Source organism: Alosa alosa, chromosome 18 (assembly GCF_017589495.1).
Source record: "Alosa alosa isolate M-15738 ecotype Scorff River chromosome 18, AALO_Geno_1.1, whole genome shotgun sequence".
Taxonomy (NCBI): domain Eukaryota; kingdom Metazoa; phylum Chordata; class Actinopteri; order Clupeiformes; family Clupeidae; genus Alosa; species Alosa alosa.
In genome coordinates, this window is record NC_063206.1 from 11043325 (window position 1) to 11065967 (window position 22643).

Below are 22643 nucleotides of genomic sequence, written 5' to 3' on the forward strand. Positions count from 1 at the left end.
GATTGTACAGCACAGTTTCTCGGATGGCGGTTCCTGATTCAGTCACCTCTGAGCAGAGGAAGGTGGTGATGGTCTGCTGGAGCCCTGATTTGGAGGGGAAGTCCACCAGCCGACAGTCCTCTACCCAACAGTGCAGAAGGTCCAGCGAGCGGTTAAAAACCTTAGTGGCATCTGAGGAGGGGTCGTCCTGATTTTCACTAGATGAGAACAGAGACAGGTTCACTCTCAATGCCAAATTTAGAGCATTTTTAACAAATGATAGGAAATATGACATAATTTCATCTTTTCTATGCTACTACTCACCCTGACACTCTCCTGAAGGTCTCCATTAAAAACTGCAGAACTTCTTCAGGTTTGCAGAAGTAACGGTATGTGTAGAGGAACTGTTGGATGTAGCCCTCGATGTGAGCATCTCTAGCAGTAACAGATATCAGGAAGACATAAGCTGAATTGTCAGAGATTCTTTAATTTAGTTTTTTCCACTGCTTGATTGAATTTCCCATTGTCCTGCGTAATTTAGAATGTGTATTAACCGTATGTTATTTGCACACCTATGAAGTAGATCCAATTTATTGCCCGTATCACACTTGTATATTAATTCGCCAAACTAGTTGTTAAGTTTAAATTAACTGTCACGTTGAATCCAAGCTGTAAAATACAGAGGTTCAGAACATAGCAACATTGTAGCATATGACGGAGGTGGATTTTAGCTGGTTGGATGACATGTAGGCTAGGTAAAATAGCGATGTTTCAAAGCTATGGTTCATCAGAATCCTGAGATATGCCTGCTTGACATCGGGAGAGATGGACTGGCCTTTGGCCATAGCAACCTCCGCTTTGCGTCGTGCCGTTTTACCATCTAGAATGTGTCGTCCATTATCCCTTATTTAATGAGTATTAATGCATTATAACCATAGCAAGTGTTTCATATCACACAATACTCCCCATATAAAAGATTAAGAACACACTATACATTGTGGAATACTGTTTTCATTTGTGTGAGTGTGAGTGTGTGTTGCCAAGTCACCTGGCATATAGGTAGGACATGAGGCCCAGAGGGGTCCCTGACACCAGGAGACTGCTACCGCTTCCTGCCAAGCCCCCTTTCCCCTTCCTCGCCTCGGGCAGCAGAGTCAACAGTGCTGGGTCATCCTGAGGCTGAATCTCCAGGCCACCAGAGCCTCCCTTGGCCAGAGAAGGCAGCAAAGACACATCCACACCCTGCTGGTCCAAACACAACACCTACGGCATGACACGCACACACACACACACACACACACACACACACACACACACACACACACACACACACACACACACATAGTTGCCCCACATTATACTAGAAAAATGGGCTAGTATGGTTTCAGGTAACACTTTATAATAGCTACACACAATTCATCATTCATTAAGCCTTTGTTACTTATTAGTTAATGGTTTGTTCATCATTAGTAATTTCTTGTTCATACATAATTTATCATCAGTAAAGTTCACACAATTATAAATGGTTTGTTCATAGTAAATAAGCCTATCCCAAAAAATATGTTTGTAAGTACATGATTTATACTTAATAAGTAATGAAACAACCACTTATAATGAAATCATTTTTTTTTATTATAAACCATTTGCAAACTATTACAAAATGCTTTGTTCATCATTTGTAAAGCATTGTTCCTATGTTAATTCTCATAAATAAAGAATTTGTACACACAGTTATAAATGGTTTGCTCATAGTAAATAAGCCTATTCAATGTTTATGAATTATTTTTAATACTTAATAAATTCTGCAATAATATTTTGTTGATGAAGTAATATTTCTAGTATTTAACAGTTATTACAAGTTACAAGAGGTTAGTTAATGATATTTTGTGAGCTTATCTAAAGTGAGGACTTTCTATGCCTTGCAACACATTTTCAAATGAGTTGTAAAGATTACATTCACATTCATTCATTTAGCAGACAAGCGACGTACACATTGACATAACAGTGAAAGCCGGGAATTGAACCCCCAACTTTTCAGGCTACTGCATGCTGGTCCAGCTCCTTATCCACTAAGTCGCTTTGGGTGAAAGTCGTGTAAGTCGCTTTGGGTGAAAGTGTCGGCTAAATGAATAAATGCAAGTGTAAACTTTATAACTCATTTGTAAATGTGTTGCAAGGCATAAAACGTCCTCACTTTAGATGAGCTCGCAAAATATCATTAACTAACCACTTGTAACTTCTGAGTTAATTATGAATTATAGTATTAGGAAGTGGTTTATAAAATATGTATCCTCACCCTTACTAATCATTAGTGCATGTGTATGTAACAACTGTTAAATAATGAAAATATTACTTAATCAAAAACATATTATTGCATCATGTATTAAGTATTAACAATAATGTATAAACATATTTTAGATTTAGGCTTATTTACTATGAACAAACTATTTATAACTGTGTAAACAAATGCTTTACTGATGATAAATTAGAAATTACTAATGATGATCAAACCATTAACTAATAAGTAACGAAGGCTTAATAAATGATGAATTGTGTGTAGTTATTATAAAGTGTTACCAAGTTTCAAAAGTATAAATGCATCGTGCAAAAATAAGAACGCTTCCACTGATGCCTAAAATAAGACTTGATCTTATTATAACATGGTCTGTCCTTGAGCATAAAAGCTTACATAAACTTAAACTTAGAAAAACTTACAGAGCAGCATTTCATTGAAATTCAGCATATTTTACCTCAAGGTACTTTCTCACAGCGTCTAGAAACTCCACTTTGGTCCTCTGCTCCTCAAACTGAATCTTTAGTTTTGACAGCATAACTTTCGCTTCCGATCCTTCTCCCAATATGTAGAAAGAGGAAAGGATAAACAAATAAAGGAGGTAAGTATTTCTGCTTGACTTGATAAGCATTCCTCAAAAACAGCTGAGGGTGTAAGCATGGCTTTCACCTGACCTATGCTCAAATCTCAATTGAGACTGACAATGGGTCTGGGAAACCTTCATTCACTGAAATGGAACTTAAATTGGTACATTAAACTCTTACCCAATCTTTTCAGAAGTACAACAAACATTTTCAACAAATGTTTTAAATGCAGTTGTATATTCAATTCCAAAGTAAATACATGTCCATATCGTTTAACACTGACGCCTTCAGCACATCCATTGGTTGCGTTGAACAACGCTGCTAACTTTACTCCTCTGTCTGTCATATAAAACCCGCCCATTGCCGGATAAGAGATTTGAATTGGTTTCTGGATTTTTGGTGATTCGGGGATTCCTTTTCTGTCCAGGCTAGAGGGTTTCGAGGGTCTAGAAGGTACACACCTTTGTTTTTCCGTTCTTGTTTAAGTAACTTATGGTGGAAATTTCTGGTCTTCCTCATGTTTCTGGTCTCTATGGTCAACTGCTGGTGAAGATCCTGCATAGGCAGAAAAAAAGAGCTGAAATCAGCTTCCAATTTCTCCGCTCACAATCTGCAAACCCTTAAAATACCAGCTGTTCTGCCCATCCAAGATTCAATTATATGCAGTAGTGCTGAGCAACTACTTCATAGTATAAATTATGCTATTTTACCACAAGTAATAAGAAGCCCATGTGTCTGAGGTTATTTGTGGTCATGTTTAAATGGGTTACAAAAACCTTCCAATACAGTGTAGCATTATTAACCAAAATAGTGGATGTGTTGTGGAGCATATGGCTACAATAAGTGCTGCATTCTGAAAGAGAGCATCTGTGTGGACCATGAGGCATCACGCTACGAGCCCCCAGCTCTTCACTATGGTTACAGAGATCGATGTCTCTTTGAAGTGCTAGGAGGAGCAGATCACACGCACACACACACACACACACACACACACACACACACACACACACACACACAAAGGAGGCTGTTTCTTTCACTGTGCAACAGGGAGGTCACTGTCTAACTGCTCTTGTGAAGAGAAGAAAGTGCATTTCAATTCATTGCTATTGCTATCAGGCTCGTCATCATCAAAGTTCACACTCTGGTAAAGATTGTGAATAAATATTCCATTATGCCTTGATAATACCCACTTTGTCTGAGGTGCACTTATCATAAGAGATGATAACTACTACAGTGGCTGTGTTTATGCAAAGTGATACTTCAACACAGCATTGGGCACTTTCCCTGTGATTGACAGTTGGATTGCCAAGCCATATCTTATTTCTAAGCATTTAATTCAGGATACACAAGCATAAATACATGTCAACTAAAGGACATGCCTGCTGAAATTCTTTTAATTAAAAAAAATTGCCCTTTTTTAAAGCATTAAGCGGATTTTAATATAGATAGAAGTTAGTGAGCACAAAAAGAAAGCAGTCAAAACATGGACAGCTGTGCACAGACCCAAAATGACAAGAAGATTGGACTGTTGTTTACACAACTAACAATTAGCATGACATTAGCATTTCATTAGCATATTTTCTCCCTGTCTCTCTCTGTCTGACTGAAGCAAAATATTTCCCCCAACCCTTTAATCCTCATATTTACTATATCTTCCTCTTTCTATCTCATCGTGTAAAAAGCTATCTTCTCTCTTTCTTTTTCACCCCCACCTCTGTCTGTCTCTCTCTGCGTCTCTTTCTACTCCAGCCACTGCCGACCCACCTGGGCTTTCTCCTCCAGACTCGAGGAACCCTTGCCGTGACGTCCGAGCTGCCCGGCGTACCTCACCACCTCCTGGTTGAAGCACTCCTGCGCGTGGAGGGCCAGAGCCCAGGCCGGCCTGTGGCAGCCGAGCCCGTGGGGGCCACCTCTGGCCAAGCCGCCGAGTGCCCCGAGGCTGTTGGAGCCCAGCGAGTCGGCGTCCTCCATGTCCACAGAGGAGTCGTGGTGCAGCTGGCCAGACGATCCCGAATCGCCAGGGTCGAGCTCCAGCCCGAGCCGGCTAGCCAGACCACCGCCTGGACCCCCGAGCTCCTCCCAGCCCTCCAACGGGCTCAGGGGCTCAGATGGGCTTTCATCAGGGGCTTCCTCAGCGGGAGACCCCGTGCCCTCCATCAGCCCCCCGAGTGAGCCCCTGACACCTCTCACCTCCACTGGGCAGCAGCAGCAGCAGCAGCAGCAGCAGCAGCAGGAGGAGGTGGAGGAGGAGGAGGAGGAGGAGGAGGAGGAGGGGACCGAGAGAGAGAGTGGAGGAGGGAGAGAGACACAGGAGGAGGGAGGGGGGGGAGGGACCAAGAGAAGGGAGAGAAACAGGAGAGAGAGAGAGAGATGAAGAGGCAGGTACACACACACACACACACACACACACACACACACGCACACACACACACACAGAGTGTGAGGTAATGATAACTTCAGTTGAAAATGTACACACACACACACACACACACACACAGTCACAGTCACAGTCACACTCCATAAAAATATTAAATAAGCAATGACAAATACACAGCAGAATATCTAAGCATGAAAAACACAGCGCAGATATGCAAAACACAATTTCCACAAAGCCCAAGGCTGACCTATATTCATATCATATGACCCGCTCACCAAGTATTCTATCAGTAACGTCAAATCCAGAGTTATTTTCCCACAACAAAATGCAAAAGTAAATGCAAAGTCAAACTTACTTGTTGGTTTTGATTGACAATACACATATTAAAAAGAGAGCTTTGAAGAAAAAAAAAAAAAAAAAAAGAGAAATCTATTGAGAATGAAAAAAAAAAAAAAAAAAAGGCTTGATTAGTCCCGCAGTGGAGCAGCCTTCGATGTGATACTGATCCTCACGAGAGGAAAACAGGGACTGAGCCCAGAGTCCCACTCAGCGGCTGGCCCTCCACAAGATCCTCCCTCTACCACTGCCTCCCCTCCCCAGCCCTCCGGACGAGTCCACAGGAGGAGGCTGTTCTCGAGGTGGGACCATCACCATTGTCTCCAGATAACACCCTTGCTCGGAAATGACCACTCCTGCATCTGCGAGACGGGCTACTTCACGGAGGGAGAAAGTGCTGGAAGGTAATTGTTTACTGAAGCAACTGATCAAAACGCCGCTTTTCCATCCCAGAGTAACACCTCATGCCCTCTCCGGCTCGACAGTGTATGGGAAGATGGTGTTAATGAGGGGAATGGATACATACACACACACACACACACACTCAAACACACAGACACACACAAACACTCACACACTTTGCTCCCTCACTTGTGTAAACCACGGCTCGAGAGGCTCTCTTTGTGCGGACGCTGCAAAAGAGAATACTCAATAGGACCGGGTGAAGGACACTTCAGAAAAACACCATCATATAAGAGTACAGCGCACAGAGCCTCCGGGTACACACTCCACCAGATGGCTACGGGCTACCAGGCCCACCGTTACCATAGGGACTGCTTTCACCAGAGAGTGGACAGTGGATGTGTGTGTGTGTGTGTGTGTGTGTGTGTGTGGTCTTTCATTCATACACCTTCTCAGGAGAACAGTTAATGACACAGAGTGTGTTAGGAGCAGGATGAGTGCAAATGTGTGTGTGTGTGTGTGTTGTGTGTGTGTGTGTGTGTGTGTGTGTGTGTGTGTGTGTGTGTGTGTGTGTAAGAGGTGCTGGTTTAAAGTGGCTCTTGTGTGAAAGAAATTTAAATATGAAGCAGCAAGCAGTCCCCATTTCTGGGCAAGCACTTCCGAGACGCCCTGCTCTGCTACAGCCCATGATGGCTTCTTTATTCCCTTGCTCACAGCGCCAGTCTGTCCTCAAGTCTGTGGACTATGCCACTATACACACAAAATATACAACAAAATGGAAATAAAACTGTTTGTGTGTGTGGGTGTGTGTGTGTGTGTGTGTATTTGTGCGTTTTGTGGGGGTCACTTTCCGAAAAATATTTACTTCCTGTGTGTGTTGGTGCTCAGCACATATGCGGGCCACATGGGCCTTGCCCTGGTATCTGTATTTGGATCACGTCTTGTTATTTTTTCTTATGGGTCAAAGCATCAAAAGTTTTAAAACGTGGACTTTTTACTTTCTAAATCAGCATGGCCATGACAAAATGTGTAAGAGAGGGGACAGGAGTATGTGTTGGAGTGCAGCACATGTTCAAGAGTAATCACACACACACTTACACAGAAAGAAGGTCATAATTGACAGTGCAGTACAGCACAGCCAGGAGTTCCTCTTCCCAGTACAGGTCATAGAACTTCTCCGTGATGACACGGCAGAAGGTCTCAAACTGCAAATCCCTCAGGGAGAAGATGTACTGCCCTTTGAAGAGAAATGGGAGACAATCAGCTGTTTATTTCCACCGGAGTCACACACAAGCCATTTAAAACTATTTTGAAGTCCCTCCCTGTCTGTAATCTTAATTATCCCAAATCGAGTTACAAGAACTATTATCACACCACGCAACGCGTCAGAACCTCGGTGAGAAATGGAGCAAATCAGGAATCCCTCCTGACCGTAGGAGTTTTGTTGCATGGTGTGGAAAAACAGATCAGATGTTGACACTGTGTGTGACTGCTGGGATAAAAAAGGTAGGTGACAGGTCACGTACCCATGGCCAGGTCGTGAATTCCATTCTCCATGTAGCCGTCGTAGGCAAACTGTTCCCTGAGCAGGGTAATGACGTGCAGCAGAGCCGGACAGCAGGACTGGCGGGAAAGGGGAAGAGAAGGGTCCGGCTTGTGGTGGCTTGGAGCGGTCCTCACCTGTGGTCTTCCTCTCGGAGCACATGCATCGAGGATAGTTGAGCAGCCAGGTGAGGAGTCGGTCTGACGATGAGACGCAGTCGCACCAGTACTTCCAGCTACACTTTTCAAAGAGCCGTTTATAATGTCCGACATGTGTGAATGGGATATATGACTCTGAACTGACCCTGTGGTCAAGGGCAGAGCGGAAAGGTCTAGTCCTGTGAAAGGCTGTGCAGTGGCTATCTGCACGGGCACCAGGGTGACCTTCCCTGTCTGGGGGTCCTGATGCAGGAGGAAGTTGTTGAAAACAGGCATGCAATTATTGGGTGGAGCAGGAACCCCGGTGTCTCCCTCCTGATTAGCTGAATGGTGGACCGGAGGGGTAGAACTGACAAGAGTCTGGCTACTTGAGGAGGAGGAGGAGTGGTCGTCTTGTGTAAGCCTGCCCACCGCTTTGGAAGCCACACCCCAGTCAGCCTTTGTCAGGTCCGAGCCTGTATCAGGGAGAGGTGAGCCTGAGGCGTGTGAGCGGATCGCTGTCACCTCCGGCCTCCCCGGGGATGAACTGTCAGTTCTCGTCAGAACTCCATTTGTAGTCCTGCAAAAGAGGAGACATGTCTAGCCTTGAATGCCTCGAATACCAGCAGACAGAGAGAAAGAAAGGAATAAGAAAAAGAAGAGAGAGAGAGAGAGAGAGAGAGAGAGAGAGAAATAGCAATCGTTGACAATACTCAGAAACAGTTAAGAGAGGGAGAGAAAAAGGAAGAGAGTGAGAGGGACAGAGAGAGAGTTTGAGGGAGAGAGAGAGAGAGAGAGAGAGAGAGAGAGAGAGAAAGAGAGAAATAGCAATCGTCGACAATACTCAGAAACAGTTGAGAGGGAGAGAGAAAGGAAGAGAGTGAGAGGGACAGAGAGAGAGTTTGAGGGAGAGAGAGAGAGAGAGAGAGAGATAGTGAAGAGAGAAGGAGTCAGCTCACATCTCAGAGCCAGTCTCAGCCCTGGGTGGCTCCGTGTCCGTGCCCTCATTCCGCTCCAGGACGATGGGGATGAAGTGTGTGGCAGGAGAGGTGAAGGCCTCGGGCAGATGTGTCGCCGTGGTGAATGGGTAACTATGGGGAATGGGGCCCAGGACTGGAGCCAAGTGGCCATCGCTGGCTATGGGCTTAAAGGCTGCAGTGAGGCAAAGGCCGAAGGCCACCACATTACCACAATACCACCACACAAAAACATCTCATGCTCATCACACAGGGTTACATGATGACGTACTTAGAAAGAGGCACAAGTTCTGTTAGGAAACAGCCAAACAATGAATGTGACAGGGCACACAGCAAGATCTTGTAGGGAGTTTATGCAGTAGTAGCACCAAAGCCCACTGGAAATGTTAGGAAAGACACCTGGTAAGAGGCTTTTTATACGAAGACAGGAAGATCTGCACACTTTAGTGGGTGTGAAGGTGTAAACAGCACAGATCAAAAGAACAGGGAGAATATGGCAAAACTGCTTTCTTCTCATTACCCTCGGAACACAGAAGGCCTGGCTGACTGCAACAGCAGTTTACTGTGATAATTCATGTGGTGTACCAGGAGAAGGGAGCAGTGTTGCACTATTCTCTCCTTCTCTTGAGGAGGTAGGAGGCTAGAAGGAAGCAAAGGGACACTGAACACACCCGCTTTGACCTGTGCCTCTGAGTGTGTGCTGTCCACATCGCTGTGTGCCTCTCCAGGTCTGCCACTGGGTGACTTCAATAACAGACACGTTTCACCATTAACGTCATTAACACTACAGATGTGTTATGTCTGACAGCAGCTATTGTCATTTCACACCAATGAGATAAAGATATCAAGTGTTTGAAATTAATCCACACAACAGAAAATGTGTCCTCCTAAAACTCACCACAGAGTGGCAAAGTTACACATCCATCATGTAAATCATGTAAATCATGAATAAGAGCCTCCATCACTCTGGTCCAATTAAGGTTTAACTAGTAGCTCATGACTACCATTCAGGTCTAATATGAAAAATTACACAGACATCCTTAAAGGAATTATCCGGAGTAAAATGCACTTTAGATCAATTTACGGATGATTGGGAGTAGATACGTTGAGTTGACATCCAAATCATGTCATTCGGATGTGTTTTGAGAAAGTTCGATGTTACCGTTTTTTTAGTCAAAACTTCGTTAGCCTGGAAGTGACGCGGGCATGTCATTTGCCGCTACAAAAGCGCTATTTTATACCTCTTCTACAGTTCAAACAACATTACACTTTCGTGGTAGTGAGTAGAGGGTCCCTAAAGCCAACCCGGTATCCCGAGGTCTTCATGTGGTCGGATAGAGAGTCCAGAATGAATTTCATCAAGCCAGTACCTTTCGAAATGTTGCCATCTTTGCTGCCATCTTCAGGGGAAAGTCCGTGGGAGTCGATTGCTGAGTGTGGAGTAACACGCCCTGGAAATTCACAATTTCGCCGTTTTTTTTTTTTTAAAAAACATAGTCCAGTATTTCTTTCGAAATTGAAATGAAGTTGTATGGACTGGACTATGTTTTTTTTTTTTTTTTTAAAGAAACGGCAACGAAATTGTGAATTTCCAGAGCGTGTTACTCCACACTCAGCAATCGACTCCTACGGACTTTCCCCTGAAGATGGCAACATTTCCGGAAAGGTACTGGCTTGATGAAATTCATTCTGACTCTCTATCCGACCACATAAAGACCTCGGGATAGTTCGGTTTGGCTTTAGGGACCCTCTACTCACTACCACGTAAGTGTAATGTTGTTTGGAACTGTAGAAGAGGTATAAAAATAGCGTTTTGTAGCGGCGAAATGACATGCCCGAGTCACATCCAGGCTAACGAGTTTTGACTAAAAACTGTAACATCGAACTTTCTCAAAACACATCCGAATGATATGATTTGGATGTCAACTCAACGTATGTACTCCCTATCATCCATAAATTGATCTAAAGTGCATTTTACTCCGGATAATTCCTTTAAGGATTTTGTAAGATGGATGTGTATGTGGCTGTACTCCATGGAGATTGAGACAGTTTGTAACAACGTGCGCAGTGTGAGTGAGGAGAGTCCAACGTGTGCAGTGTGAGTGAAGAGAGTCCTACTTTGTGGACTCTGTTGATGAGCTGGGTCCACACAGCCTCTGCAGCAGTGCCCTGGCGAGACAGGTAATCACGGCAGCTCTGCAACAGGAGTCAACACAAACACATAGACAGCCATTACTCACATCAATGCCTAAATGATGCTATTAGGCATAATACACAGACATTTCGTCAACAATGCATCTTATGACTGATATTATGGACAAGCAACAGTGTGTGTTTTAAAACAGTAAGACAAAGTTAAATGAATTTCTTTAGAACAACTCATATATAATTCAAAATGCATTGTAGACTGCATAAAATAAAACAACTGAAAAAACAAGAAAAATCCAGCATGATATTACACAGTTACATTTCCAAATGAAAGCAGGTGCACTGAAGCCTGCTAAATGAGTTAAAGCAATGCAAAATGTCATAATGAACTGTAATTGTATGTGCATATGTAATGGATCATTGTGGATCATTTACCTTCTTTGCCATAACAATGGTAGGCCTCTCGATGGGGGTCCTCTTAGCCATCTCCAGCAGAAGCCTCTTCAGTTTTCTGGGCATGGCCAGCTTTTGATTAGGGGACAAATTGAACTTGGCTGTGGCCCAGAGGATGGCAGCCACCCCATACACACAGGCCTGAAACACAATCATGAGCTGTGACCGATCCTATGGGACTCACAGTGGAGCCTAGCCAAGTGTATGTATGCCAGGTAGTAGCTATCGACATATCCTTAAATGCACTGTATTTGTGCGGTTCACAATTCTACAGCAGAGCACTCGTTCAAATGTATCTCATTACTGATTATCGTGGATCTAAGCCTTTTTAATACAGTGTCAGAATAATTGATGCTTTTCTTTGAAATGACTACCTCATCCTGCAACTTTAAAGCAAAGTCTCTTCTAAAATGATGCAGGAAGTTCAAGTTCAAACAAACCTTTTCTGTCACAATGCCATGCTCCAAATATTCGGGTGCCAAATAAAAGGCATCACATGATCCTGCAGAAGACACATTGCCTTATTAAGCTGGTTTTACCTCATTACTTTATCACTTACTTTAAAATATGACTGTTCTTTAGAAGTATATTTAATGAATAGGCACACAAAACAGCTTTGTGAATATCTCCCAGTGTGTGTGTCTGTTTGTATCTGTGTGTGTGTGTGTGTGTGTGTGACTCTAGGCAGTTAGACATGTGGTCAAACAGTCTGGATAGTCTATTGGAGCAGTACCTGTGGTTTTAGGCTTCAGAAATAGAATGTCACCCTCACAGCCCACATACACAGTATCCAGGCACAAATACGCTGAAAAAAAAGGGCAGTTCTCAGGACAAACACATCCATTACTCTTTCACACGTTAATCCTACTTAAAGAGTCATTAGATACAGAAATGCAGAATAGGTCTTGTGGTAACACTTTATTTTAATGTGTCGCTGTTACAGTGTACCTACCTAATTAGGTACAGTGGTACAACCTGTGTAACAACATGTACTATCAGGTACTATCATTGTACTTGCATTATGTATTTGTGGGTACCTACATATAGTTGTTACATTGTAATACTGAGTGCTTTTACAAAACTTTGCCAATTTGCCTAAATTGTCATCAGAGGCAAAGAGCTGACCTGAGACCTGCTGGATGGGGTAAATCTGGTCATGCTAGATTTGATATACAAAGCATCTTAGCTCCAGTCAAGGCCTCATTGTCTTCAGTGTACATGTAACAGCTGTGCTGCTACAACCTTGTAACTCTTTGATACAGTGGAGTAAACCTATTAAGTGTACCAGTTAATTACTTACATGTACATATGCGTGTATGTTATGTCTTCGATGTCTTGGAACAGGTCTACTAATTCACTACATAGTACATATATCAACTGTGTTGGTACACACTTATTGCGCTTTGATACAGTGGCATAAACCCATTAAAATGAAGTGTACCAGTTAAGTACTTACAATGACATATTAAATGTATGTTGTATCATTGGTGTCTTGGAACATGTCTGCCATTACCTTACATACTGTATTACATGTATCAACTGTGTTGGTACACATTTATTACTCTTTTGATACAGTGGAATAAACCCATTAAAATAAAGTGTACCAGTTAAGTACTTACATCTACATATATACATCCTGTCAATGATGTTATGCATCCTGTAATTGATGTGTTGAAACGTGTCTGCTGTTACACCACACAGTACATGTGAATTAGTAGACCTGTTCCAAGACAAGACCTGTTCCAGTTTATTCCACTGTATCAAAGAGTAACAAGGTTGTAGCAGCACAGCTGTTACATGTACACTGAAGACAATGAGGCCTTGACTGGAGCTAAGCATGCTTTGTATATCAAATCTATCATGACCTGATTTACCCCATCCAGCAGGTCTCAGGTCAGCTCTTTGCCTCTGATGAAAATTTAGGCAAATTGGCAAATTTTTGTAAAAGCACTCAGTATTACAATGTAACAACTATATGTAGGTACCCACAAATACATAATGCAAGTACAATGATAGTACCTGATAGTACATGTTGTTACACAGGTTGTACCACTGTACCTAATTAGGTAGGTACACTGTAACAGCGACACATTAAAATAAAGTGTTACCGGTCTTGTCTTTTAAAAACTGGACATGAAAAACTGGTCTCCAGGCTGTGCTTGTGTGAGAGAGTGATCATTTACTCTCCACAATAGAGTGCATTTTGAGCACGCTTGTGGCGCGGAGGACACAAGAGCCAACCTGGGAAGTCAATGTAGGTCTGGAGAGTGGCCAGACAGGTGTAGCAGAGTGCCCACAGCTCCTTCACCGACAGCGGCCGAGCACAGCGTGAGAGCAGCTCCCTCAGGGAGATCCACTGGAGCAAAGACAAGACGCGCGTTAAGGGGACCTACTGCAGCAAAATGAGCCACGCCAAAAACTTCTTATTAAGATTCCACAGATTCAGTACAAAATAAAAGTTTTAAAGGAAATGGTACCAGCAGACAATAAAAAATATTCAGTAGAAAGCCAAAGTTGCATAACGAGGTGTATACTGCAAGGTGATTGCTTAAGATTATTGCAATCTGGATTGAGGGAGGATATTTGCTTTTCACTTTAGTGAAATCTACTGGAAGAAAATAAATACATTATAGAAACACATACATGAAATGTAAAATACAGTACATGAAAGAACATTACCCAGTCTGTTACTGCTTTAATAAATAGGGTAATATGCCCTGACCAAAACAGAGCAGAATCCACTCACCTCATCCTGAGATTCCTCATTGAGGCACAGCATGCTTTTAGTCATGTGATTATTCGGACTGTACATGTGGTTGTCTCTAATGGTCTCCGCGCTTGATGAGGAGGGAGAGGTCTGGTCATCTATGGCCTCGTTCTCAGACCAATCAGCTACTCCACTTCCGCTGCCGTTCGCGGGCGCGTGAGCACCGGTAGTCAACACCTGCGGTCCAGAGGTCTCCTCAGGCGGCGGAGCAGACGCGGACCCTCTCCGGAGCACCTGGTTCCAGACGAGAGGCCGGCCTGCGCTGGGTTCGTCCGCCCCAATCTCCGTTAGGTCATCCACATGGGAGCTGATGTCAGGGTGCGGGGGCGGGGAGAGTGCCGGTGGGGGGTCGTGCGAGTCTGGGACGGACCAGGAGCGGTGGAGGACGGCCCACGGGGGCCTCCTCCTCGCCGGGGCCCGGCAGTGCACGGGCGAGCTGTTCTGGGACCTGCTGTCACCTGGAGTCTGGAACACCTCCTGCGCTCCCTCAGGGACTCCAGCTTCTCTACCCATCAGGCCGTTCTCACAGCTCTCCTTCTCCCCCAGCCTCCAGGGAGAGGGCTGGGGGCAGTGGCACTGTGGTGGGGGCTGGTAGTCCTCTTCCTGGCTGATGTCGGCACAGCTTGCTGTGGCACCCCGGTCGCTGACGTGGTTCTGCCCCAAACCGCTGCACCCATCGGCTGAGGACTGTTCTGAGAACAGTTGGCAGGCTTTCACCTGCCTCCAGTGACTCTCCCAAGATGTCTCCCATCGATCTGTTAAATTCAAACAGACACCCAAAACCATGATCAAAGTGGAGAGAGCCTCTAATCCAGGAACCATACAACAACATCATATTGCATTTACATAGTGCTTTTCAAGGCACCTAGAGTTCTTTACAGTCAAGGGGTAACCTCACTAACCTCACTAACCACCACCATGACTAAACGTGTCTAGCATACTTCAGCATAACGGCATAATCAGAGAGAAATTATGGGTGGAGATGAATTGCACAGTAGAAGGTGGAACTGCACCAACGCAAAGTACCTTTCAGAAAGACTTGTTTGTGGTGCAATCTGCAGATTTTGCATCAATGTATGGAAAAATGCTGTTATATGTTATATGAATTTAAATGATGTTGCATAATGGCATTTACATAATCACATGTTTGAAATGTTAGGCCTTATTCACAGTGGGCCACAGTCTGCTTGGCAGTTTTCATTAAAAGTGCTTATCTGACTCATCTGCTCTTATGTTCTTTACTGCCTACATAAAAGGCCATCAATCTAAGGGGACTGAGTGCAGTCAAACCTTGAAGCGTTGTGACTGATTCAATGGACAGGACTCTTCTTCCGATGGAAGACAGCTTGCGACAGATGGTCAGCGATGAGCTGGATGTGAGTCTGAGCTCTCCTAAAGACAGAATGTCCTGCACACACAGACACACACACACACAGACACACACACACACACACACACACACACACACACACACACACACACACACACACACACACACACACACACACACACACACACACACACACACAGTTAAGTTCTTCTATCCAACCAAGAGTTATTTGCTTGTTATCTTATGATAAAAGGTTTCACAATCCGCAAAAAAACTGGCTCTAGAGGTTTATGTAACAGTTTATACAGTCTCTGCTCCCTTTAAAGATTTGTCAAACACTAAAGTCATTGTTACTCACTGCTCACACTTAGTGGGGCTACCTCATATAACATTACATTCAGGGCTATAGCGTGGCTGTGGCCACCCAATTGGAAAATGTTATGTCACGTCTTACAAACAAGAATCACTGGGTCTACACTGAGGTCTATACTCAATTTGATGCTGTTACAGAACTGTTTTTTTTTTTTTTTAAGTTTCAGTTTCTGCTGCAAGTACTGCAAGCAATGGGCATTTATATGTCTATACCTACAGTATGTAGCCTTTCAGGTAGCAGCTAAAGCTACCAAACACCACTAAACACAACTAAAAGTGCACACAGCAATTACCGGTAAGCATCCAGCACAACTCCCTCCACCACATTGACCCTGTACCTGCGGACGAGGCCTGTCCTCTGGCTTCTCCTGCTGCATCTGCTCCAGCAGCCTCTTGGTCTCCGGCCCCAGCTCCGCCTTCAGCTCGGGCTCGATGACAAAGTCCAGCGCCGCGCAGAGGGTGCAGCCCAGCGAGTACACGTGACCCTGCAAGAAAGAGAGAGAGAGAGAGAGAGAGAGAGAGAGAGTGCCCAGGGAGACACCCGGTCAGCCTCATACTACAGATGGCGGTGGCACACACCATCTCCTCGCAGAGAGAGAGAGAGAACCGAGGCTACAGACATGTGCAGGAGCCCAGAGAGGCGATAATGATCACAGCTGTGACTCATGCCTCTGCTTTCTGGGAGAGGAATGGAAATAAAAACTGAGAGTTTGATAACCATGTTTAATGAGTCAGCCAACACTGCCAACAGGAACACAATTGCACAACAGTAGTACAGATATGCTGATGAGGAATCTGGTGAGGATGTTGGAAGTGTGTCACCACTGACAAATGCCCTGCTATGCAGAACGAGTAGGCTATAAATGTGTTTAAAATGGTGAAGCTAGATAACATAAAATCATTGTTTCGAATGGCTCAATACAAATGTATTGAAAATACAATTAAAAAAGTATTATTGATTATTGATCCAGGTACCAAAGACAAGAATAATCTTTGAATTTCAAAATGAAAGGACATACAAAATGTTATAAAAGGACTCTTACCTTTCAAAAGAGTGAGTCAATATGATTGCATCATTAAAATATATGACCACCACAAATGCAAACAACTAGGCTATATGAAGACATAAGTGGAGCAATGCACAGTAGGTCTAGTAATTCTTCCTTCTATAATAGCGCAGAACATCAAAGCAGGGTCACCACACACTACAGAGCCCATGCTAGTATTAATTGATCTTGGTATCCTTGCACAGTCCACTGTATTAGCATTAGCATTCGGTAGGTGCCTATGACAGTGACACACTTATGCAGAGCTCCACACAGGCCGGCAGGGGCCAGTCTTATCAGGTGCTGTGTGAGTAATGTGGGGCCCTGGGGGTGTGATGGGAGTCAATGCAAACGCCTCTGAAAGCGTCGATTTGGACAGGAGTCATGTTCAGAGGGGGCGGAGGCCCCTGCATAATGGCTGATTTGGAGAGCGGCGACACACACATTACGCTCGGAATTGAACAGCTGATAAATGCAGCCGAGCAGGAAATCGATTCACCGGGCCACGCTGCCCTCGGCGCAGATTGTGAGGGGCAAGAGAAAGAAGAAAAGAGAGAGAAGGGGAGCAAGAGAGAGAGAGAGAGAGAGAAAGAAAGAGATAGTCTAAGTGCATGAGTGTATGTGATCAGGTGTGGCTGAAAAATGGGTTTCTTAACCACTGTTTCCCCTTAACACAGTCTGTTGACTGTTCTGCCAATTTATGTTGTTGTGTATTGCCCATTTGTGTTAAATCATGTGGAGATTCTAACCTCAGTAAAGCAGAATTGTATTGATAAAGGCTTATGCTATATATGCTCATATGCTTCTATTTGTATTAAAAAAGCATACACCAGTTTTGTCCATCTAATCAGCTGGTATCTATTAGATGGGCATACTTAGAAGGGGTATTATTTGTAATGACTATCATACTATACTTAATATACTATAGTCACTGACATTAAAAAAGTCATTTTTTTGGAGGGGGAAATACTATTCATATCACCTAGATATACACAAGAAATAATTGTTTCTAAATAGAGAATGATTATGAACGTCAAATGAACACTCACCTCAAATGTACTCCCAGTTCTATCAAATTCTGGAGGTACAAAGGAGCCTTCTGGATCGTCTGAAAGAAAAGGCCAGAGACCAGGTGATTAGAGATTTTGGACACTGTGCTTTTATAGATACATGACTAAAGGCAGACACACTAGACACTATACAACCGCAGCCGCTGACACATACAACTCTACAAGGCAATAACTGTGAGAATCCACAGTGAGCACCATGGACTTATTTGGTGCAGATCCTTTCTTAAATAGGGCACTGTTTTCTCCAGACGCAGTGAATACACACGCGAGCGACTTCTAGAAGGTTCTGGGCTGTTCAAAACTGGGTCAGGCTTGTCTTGGGCCTGTCTTTCTCGGTAGAACTTATTACCCATTCCCAGGTGTGAGTCTGAGAAACTCCTCAAGGTTATTACATCCAAACGGGGAAGGAGGAGAAGGGGGTAACAGGGCCTTAAAAAACATACCTTAAAAAAAAAAACAGACTGTGTAATCTGTCGTCCCGATGTACTACAACAGTGCAGCTTTAGCACTTATTCATCATTCATCTTGATCTTTACCAGCAGCACTCTGTTAAAGCTGTGGGCTAGATCTCAGTAAATTTTTAATAGAATGAACAACACATCTGTGATGAAAGTACCCAGTACTTGTGTTTGTGGATAGCCAGTGGAGCAGAGGAGGGCAGCTGGACCGTTCTGCCTGTGGGGAGGGTTGTGGACAGGCATGATGCTGGGTCACTGAAACTGTCATTTAGCAAGGCATTGCTCTGTGAGTGTGATATAATTATCTACATATTTCAAAGACATTAGGAATGCCAGTAAAAGCAAGTATATTTCTGAGTCCAGGTGACAGAAAATATATAGTAACTGTTTCACATAAAATGTTGGGTACGAACTTGAGAGGAGAGCGAATAATGGCACTAAATTAGAGTAAAAACAGGTCAACCATAGAATAGCCTATCTGCATGTACTGTATTAAGTCATGAACCACTGGTAAGAATGGAAGAGCTCACTGTGTTCTGCACTTACTAAGCAGAGTTTGCTTCATCTGAACAGGGTACCACCACACATCCCGTCTCAGTCTGAACAAGAGGCAAATAAGTCTGCCCGAACAGCACTCTGAGAAATCTAATTCTGTTTGAAGTCTTACGTAATCCCCACTTCTCTCCTCAACCCCTCACCACCACCACTGGAGTTTTTGGGCAGCACTACAAAACTTTGCTGAGTCATGGCTTGAGCACAGCACAGCACAGCACAGCACACATTGGCACCAGGCTCAGCCTCAGCGATGGGCGAAGGCGAAGAGAATGGGGTGTAGGCTGTAGCGACTGCCTCGACTCTGATCGGCCAATCAGGGGACCGAGCACTGACTCACCGCTGAGCTGCTCCATGAAGCACACGTTGCCGTGGGCGTTGAAGGCCAGTGTGTCGGGCGTGATGCAGAGGGTGTGGAAGAGCGGCGACAGAGCGATGCCCTGGAGCGAGCACACACACTCCACACACATGGCCAGCACCTCCTCCTCTGACAGACAGCTGTCTCGCAGCGACAGGATGTCCGCCAAGGACACATTTTCCTAGGAAAGGCACACGCATACAGTTTACAATTCACAATGTCTCTGTCTTCTCTCTGTGATATCTGTTTTATTTCTGTATATTTGTTGTCTAAGCTGATGTCTATTTTTTGTCTGGTTGCTAAAACAATGTAATTTCCCTCTGGGGATTATTACAGTCTATCTATCTATCTATCTATCTATCTATCTATCTATCTATAGACACTGTTGATACTAATAGATGGAGATATATACATCTATCTATTTATCTATCTATCTATCTTTCTATCTATCTATCTATCTAGATAGATAGATGTATATATCTCCATCTATTAGTGTCACCAGTATGCATGCACTGTATAGACATACTCACACTCACATACACACAAATGCACTCTGTAAGACAATCACACACACACTGCGCATGACCATACCTGTATGCTAAATGTACACCACCACCACCTGCCCTGACATAAATAATCCCCTGACCACAGTGTCTGATTTCACAGTCGTGCAAAACAGAATTTTTAAATGACTAAAAGCAATCCAAAACCCTTTCTCTGGAGACTGACTTGCATCATTACATAGCAACGCATGACCCCGTCTCATTGAACTTAGTGAGATCTCTCACTGTCAGTGGACACAATAGTTGGCCTTCAGTGTAATTTAGCTTCTTACCACAGCTCCAATGACATTTGAAGCCTCTTAGGATCATAGTGTCTCTTTTGTTGTAAGCTCATCACATTAGAATTCCATTACATGTGTTTTACCACCAACAAGTACAATGTCTCATTCATTTGAATGAAAGGCCAAGAGCAGTCTGTGTCCTATACTGTACCACCATCTGTGGTCTTCTTTAGCAATTGGACTTTGTTACAATTGGTTTGATTCCATAGGTTGGTGTTTTAGATCTGTAAACTATAAGCAAGCCATGGTAGAGACAGATTAGAGACTCATTCGGCAATGAGTTCTGACTTTACAGAACTATTATTCATAAATATTGCTAGAAACCTGAGCCCATGATATTCTATTTTAGACAACACTCAAGACATTGTGGCACAAATCTGTCTCTTCATCTTCACACAAACATTTCCAGTGAGTGCTCTTCATTTCTTGGAATTCTCAGACAAATTGACATATGAGAGCTCGGAGACGATTAACAGACGTCCTTTGTGCCACTTTGGTGCCACCACAATCTCTGCACTTGGAGAGGAGCTCATTGGAAACAGCCAAGTACAGTGTTCTGCCAGGGAAAAAAGAGGCGAACGGCACAGAGCATATTTTACATGGGTACCATTATGCTGAGGTCTGTGAAACACTAATAAGAACTACACAACAAATGCTGATGGGCCAACAGTTTGGGATAGACGGTGACAGAAGGTGGTTGTAGAGGCCCATATTAAAGAAAATAAAAACTAGCGCATATAGGGCAAAGAAGAACTGCTCTTGACGCAGCAGCGCAATCCCATAAATAGACGGATTCCCTTGAGAACAGCAGAGAAGACCAGTAGCTCGCTAAGTTAAACATGTCGGCCCACATAGCTCCCCACTCCTCACTCCCTCGACTGTCACGGTTCAAGTTCACCGTTAAATATCACTGACAAGGAACGAGAACTCGAGTGGGCGAGTGAAAAGGAGAACGTGGGAGAGATCGAGGCGCTGAGTGAGAACAGTGAGTGGATCAGTGTGAATGAGAAGGGTGACTTTTGCCACTGGTACTTCATCAGCTCATCAAAAAGGCTGCCCCTAAGCCCAAAGACTAAACATGTGACAGGATGGAGATTGGTCCTATAAAGTAGGCTATCCCTGGAAGTTTTCGTTACTGTAGCAAAGGCTAGATGGTGGTGGTGGTTGGGGAAGACAATGCACTGCTTCCTTGTTGCCCGGGTATTTTATGTCCATATTACGCAAACATACGCGTAAACATTACAGAAGATATGACAACAATGTTATGACTTCAATATTGGTATTAAACTGTGGTGAATTCAGTTGTTCCGCTTAAGTTTAAAAGGGTGACAACTCTGGACCCACATAAATTAAAAGACATACTGTAGATGGATCTACTCTAAGAGAATATCTTAATTAGAATAATATAGCCTAGAGCCAATTTTAACTTGCAGGCTACTATAATAATATTATACAACATTCAGACGAAGTCGCATGCAGTGGTGATGACACGTGTGAGAACACATTGCGAAATCTTATGCATCTGAAGTCACCATCAGTTCCTTTTCATTTTTGACAGACCTTGCCCAATATCACAGTGTAAGGCAACTATAGCGTAATGGACAGGACTACATATAGGCTACTAAACACAGTGACATTAAATCCTCCACGAATGTCACGAAATGGTCTTACCTCGTCTTCTAAGAGGGGAGGCAAATGCTCTGATTCATAACATTCTTCCTCGTAATCTTCTTCTTCCTCGCCGTAAGCAACCACAGCAGTTACAAACGTCCCCATATCAACTGGAGCACCACAACGCGACGCAATTTTACAAGCCCTTCAAAACTGTTGTGTTGCAGTGTCATACTTGGCACTGCCCGGAACACAGGATCACTAACAACCTTATCTATCAGTCTTGTTTCCCCTCGCAACACTACACCGACTGTGGGAATACAAACTTCCATGCTCAAACATTTGCGCGGAGAGAACGATACTTGTCTGGTCGACAGAATGTTGTGGCATTCTTCCGCAGAAGGTGGATTTGGATGAGAATTCTCAAGAGTGTAGAAAAGAAAAAAATGTGGAAAGATTTCTGATTTGTTGTCAATAAATGAAGGCGATGGGGCACTTTGACAACTATGCTGTCATGGCAACCACCGCCGCACCCCCACAGAAACATGGACAGTGTTGTTCAACTGCTGCTCTACACCGCTTCCACCAACTCCGACCGACCATCCTTCCACAGCGAGAGAAACACACCTTCGCGTCACCCTCAGCCACACTCCGACTTGTATCGTTTTGTGGCTTTGCAAGACTGTTGTCTAGCATTGTTATACAAGACCACTACTGCAGACTATATCTATTGTGGGCTATATGTGTGCCATTTAGAATTGATTATGCATTTTCACAGGGACATTAGGCTACAAAATAGCGCCGGCCTCTGGTGAGTCTGAGACACAGAGACACTACAAACTTGAAGACTACTCTTGCAATGCAGGAATAGTGGGGGAGTGAGTGAATATAGTACCACATGTAGGGTACACGCTGTATTGTGCCTTAGTTAATATTTCCTCTCAGTTAGCCTAGGCCTACATAATATGGTAGAACACATCAACAGACCACTCAGTGAGAGCGCGTG

The 22643-nt window shown here is 43.8% G+C and overlaps 1 protein-coding gene across 1 annotated transcript in view; it reads right to left on the reverse strand.

The window, feature by feature from the left end:
• LOC125311942 (kinase non-catalytic C-lobe domain-containing protein 1) overlaps positions 1-22319 on the reverse strand; it is a 32469-nt gene extending 10150 nt beyond the window's left edge. Inside the window, exons 1-22 of the mRNA XM_048270351.1 lie at positions 21698-22319; positions 19165-19363; positions 17794-17852; positions 16037-16183; positions 15287-15404; positions 13976-14751; positions 13471-13585; positions 11963-12034; positions 11670-11731; positions 11212-11370; positions 10747-10824; positions 9300-9372; positions 8611-8803; positions 7498-8231; positions 7070-7208; positions 6144-6201; positions 4621-5100; positions 3318-3411; positions 2730-2827; positions 1028-1242; positions 304-414; positions 47-197 (exon numbers count right to left, since the gene is read on the reverse strand). Of these exons, the coding sequence (XP_048126308.1) occupies positions 47-197; positions 304-414; positions 1028-1242; positions 2730-2827; positions 3318-3411; positions 4621-5100; positions 6144-6201; positions 7070-7208; positions 7498-8231; positions 8611-8803; positions 9300-9372; positions 10747-10824; positions 11212-11370; positions 11670-11731; positions 11963-12034; positions 13471-13585; positions 13976-14751; positions 15287-15404; positions 16037-16183; positions 17794-17852; positions 19165-19363; positions 21698-21802 (4236 nt within the window). The 5' untranslated portion in view covers positions 21803-22319. The remainder of the gene's footprint in view (positions 1-46; positions 198-303; positions 415-1027; positions 1243-2729; positions 2828-3317; positions 3412-4620; positions 5101-6143; positions 6202-7069; positions 7209-7497; positions 8232-8610; positions 8804-9299; positions 9373-10746; positions 10825-11211; positions 11371-11669; positions 11732-11962; positions 12035-13470; positions 13586-13975; positions 14752-15286; positions 15405-16036; positions 16184-17793; positions 17853-19164; positions 19364-21697) is intronic.
• Positions 22320-22643: the final 324 nt, after the last annotated feature.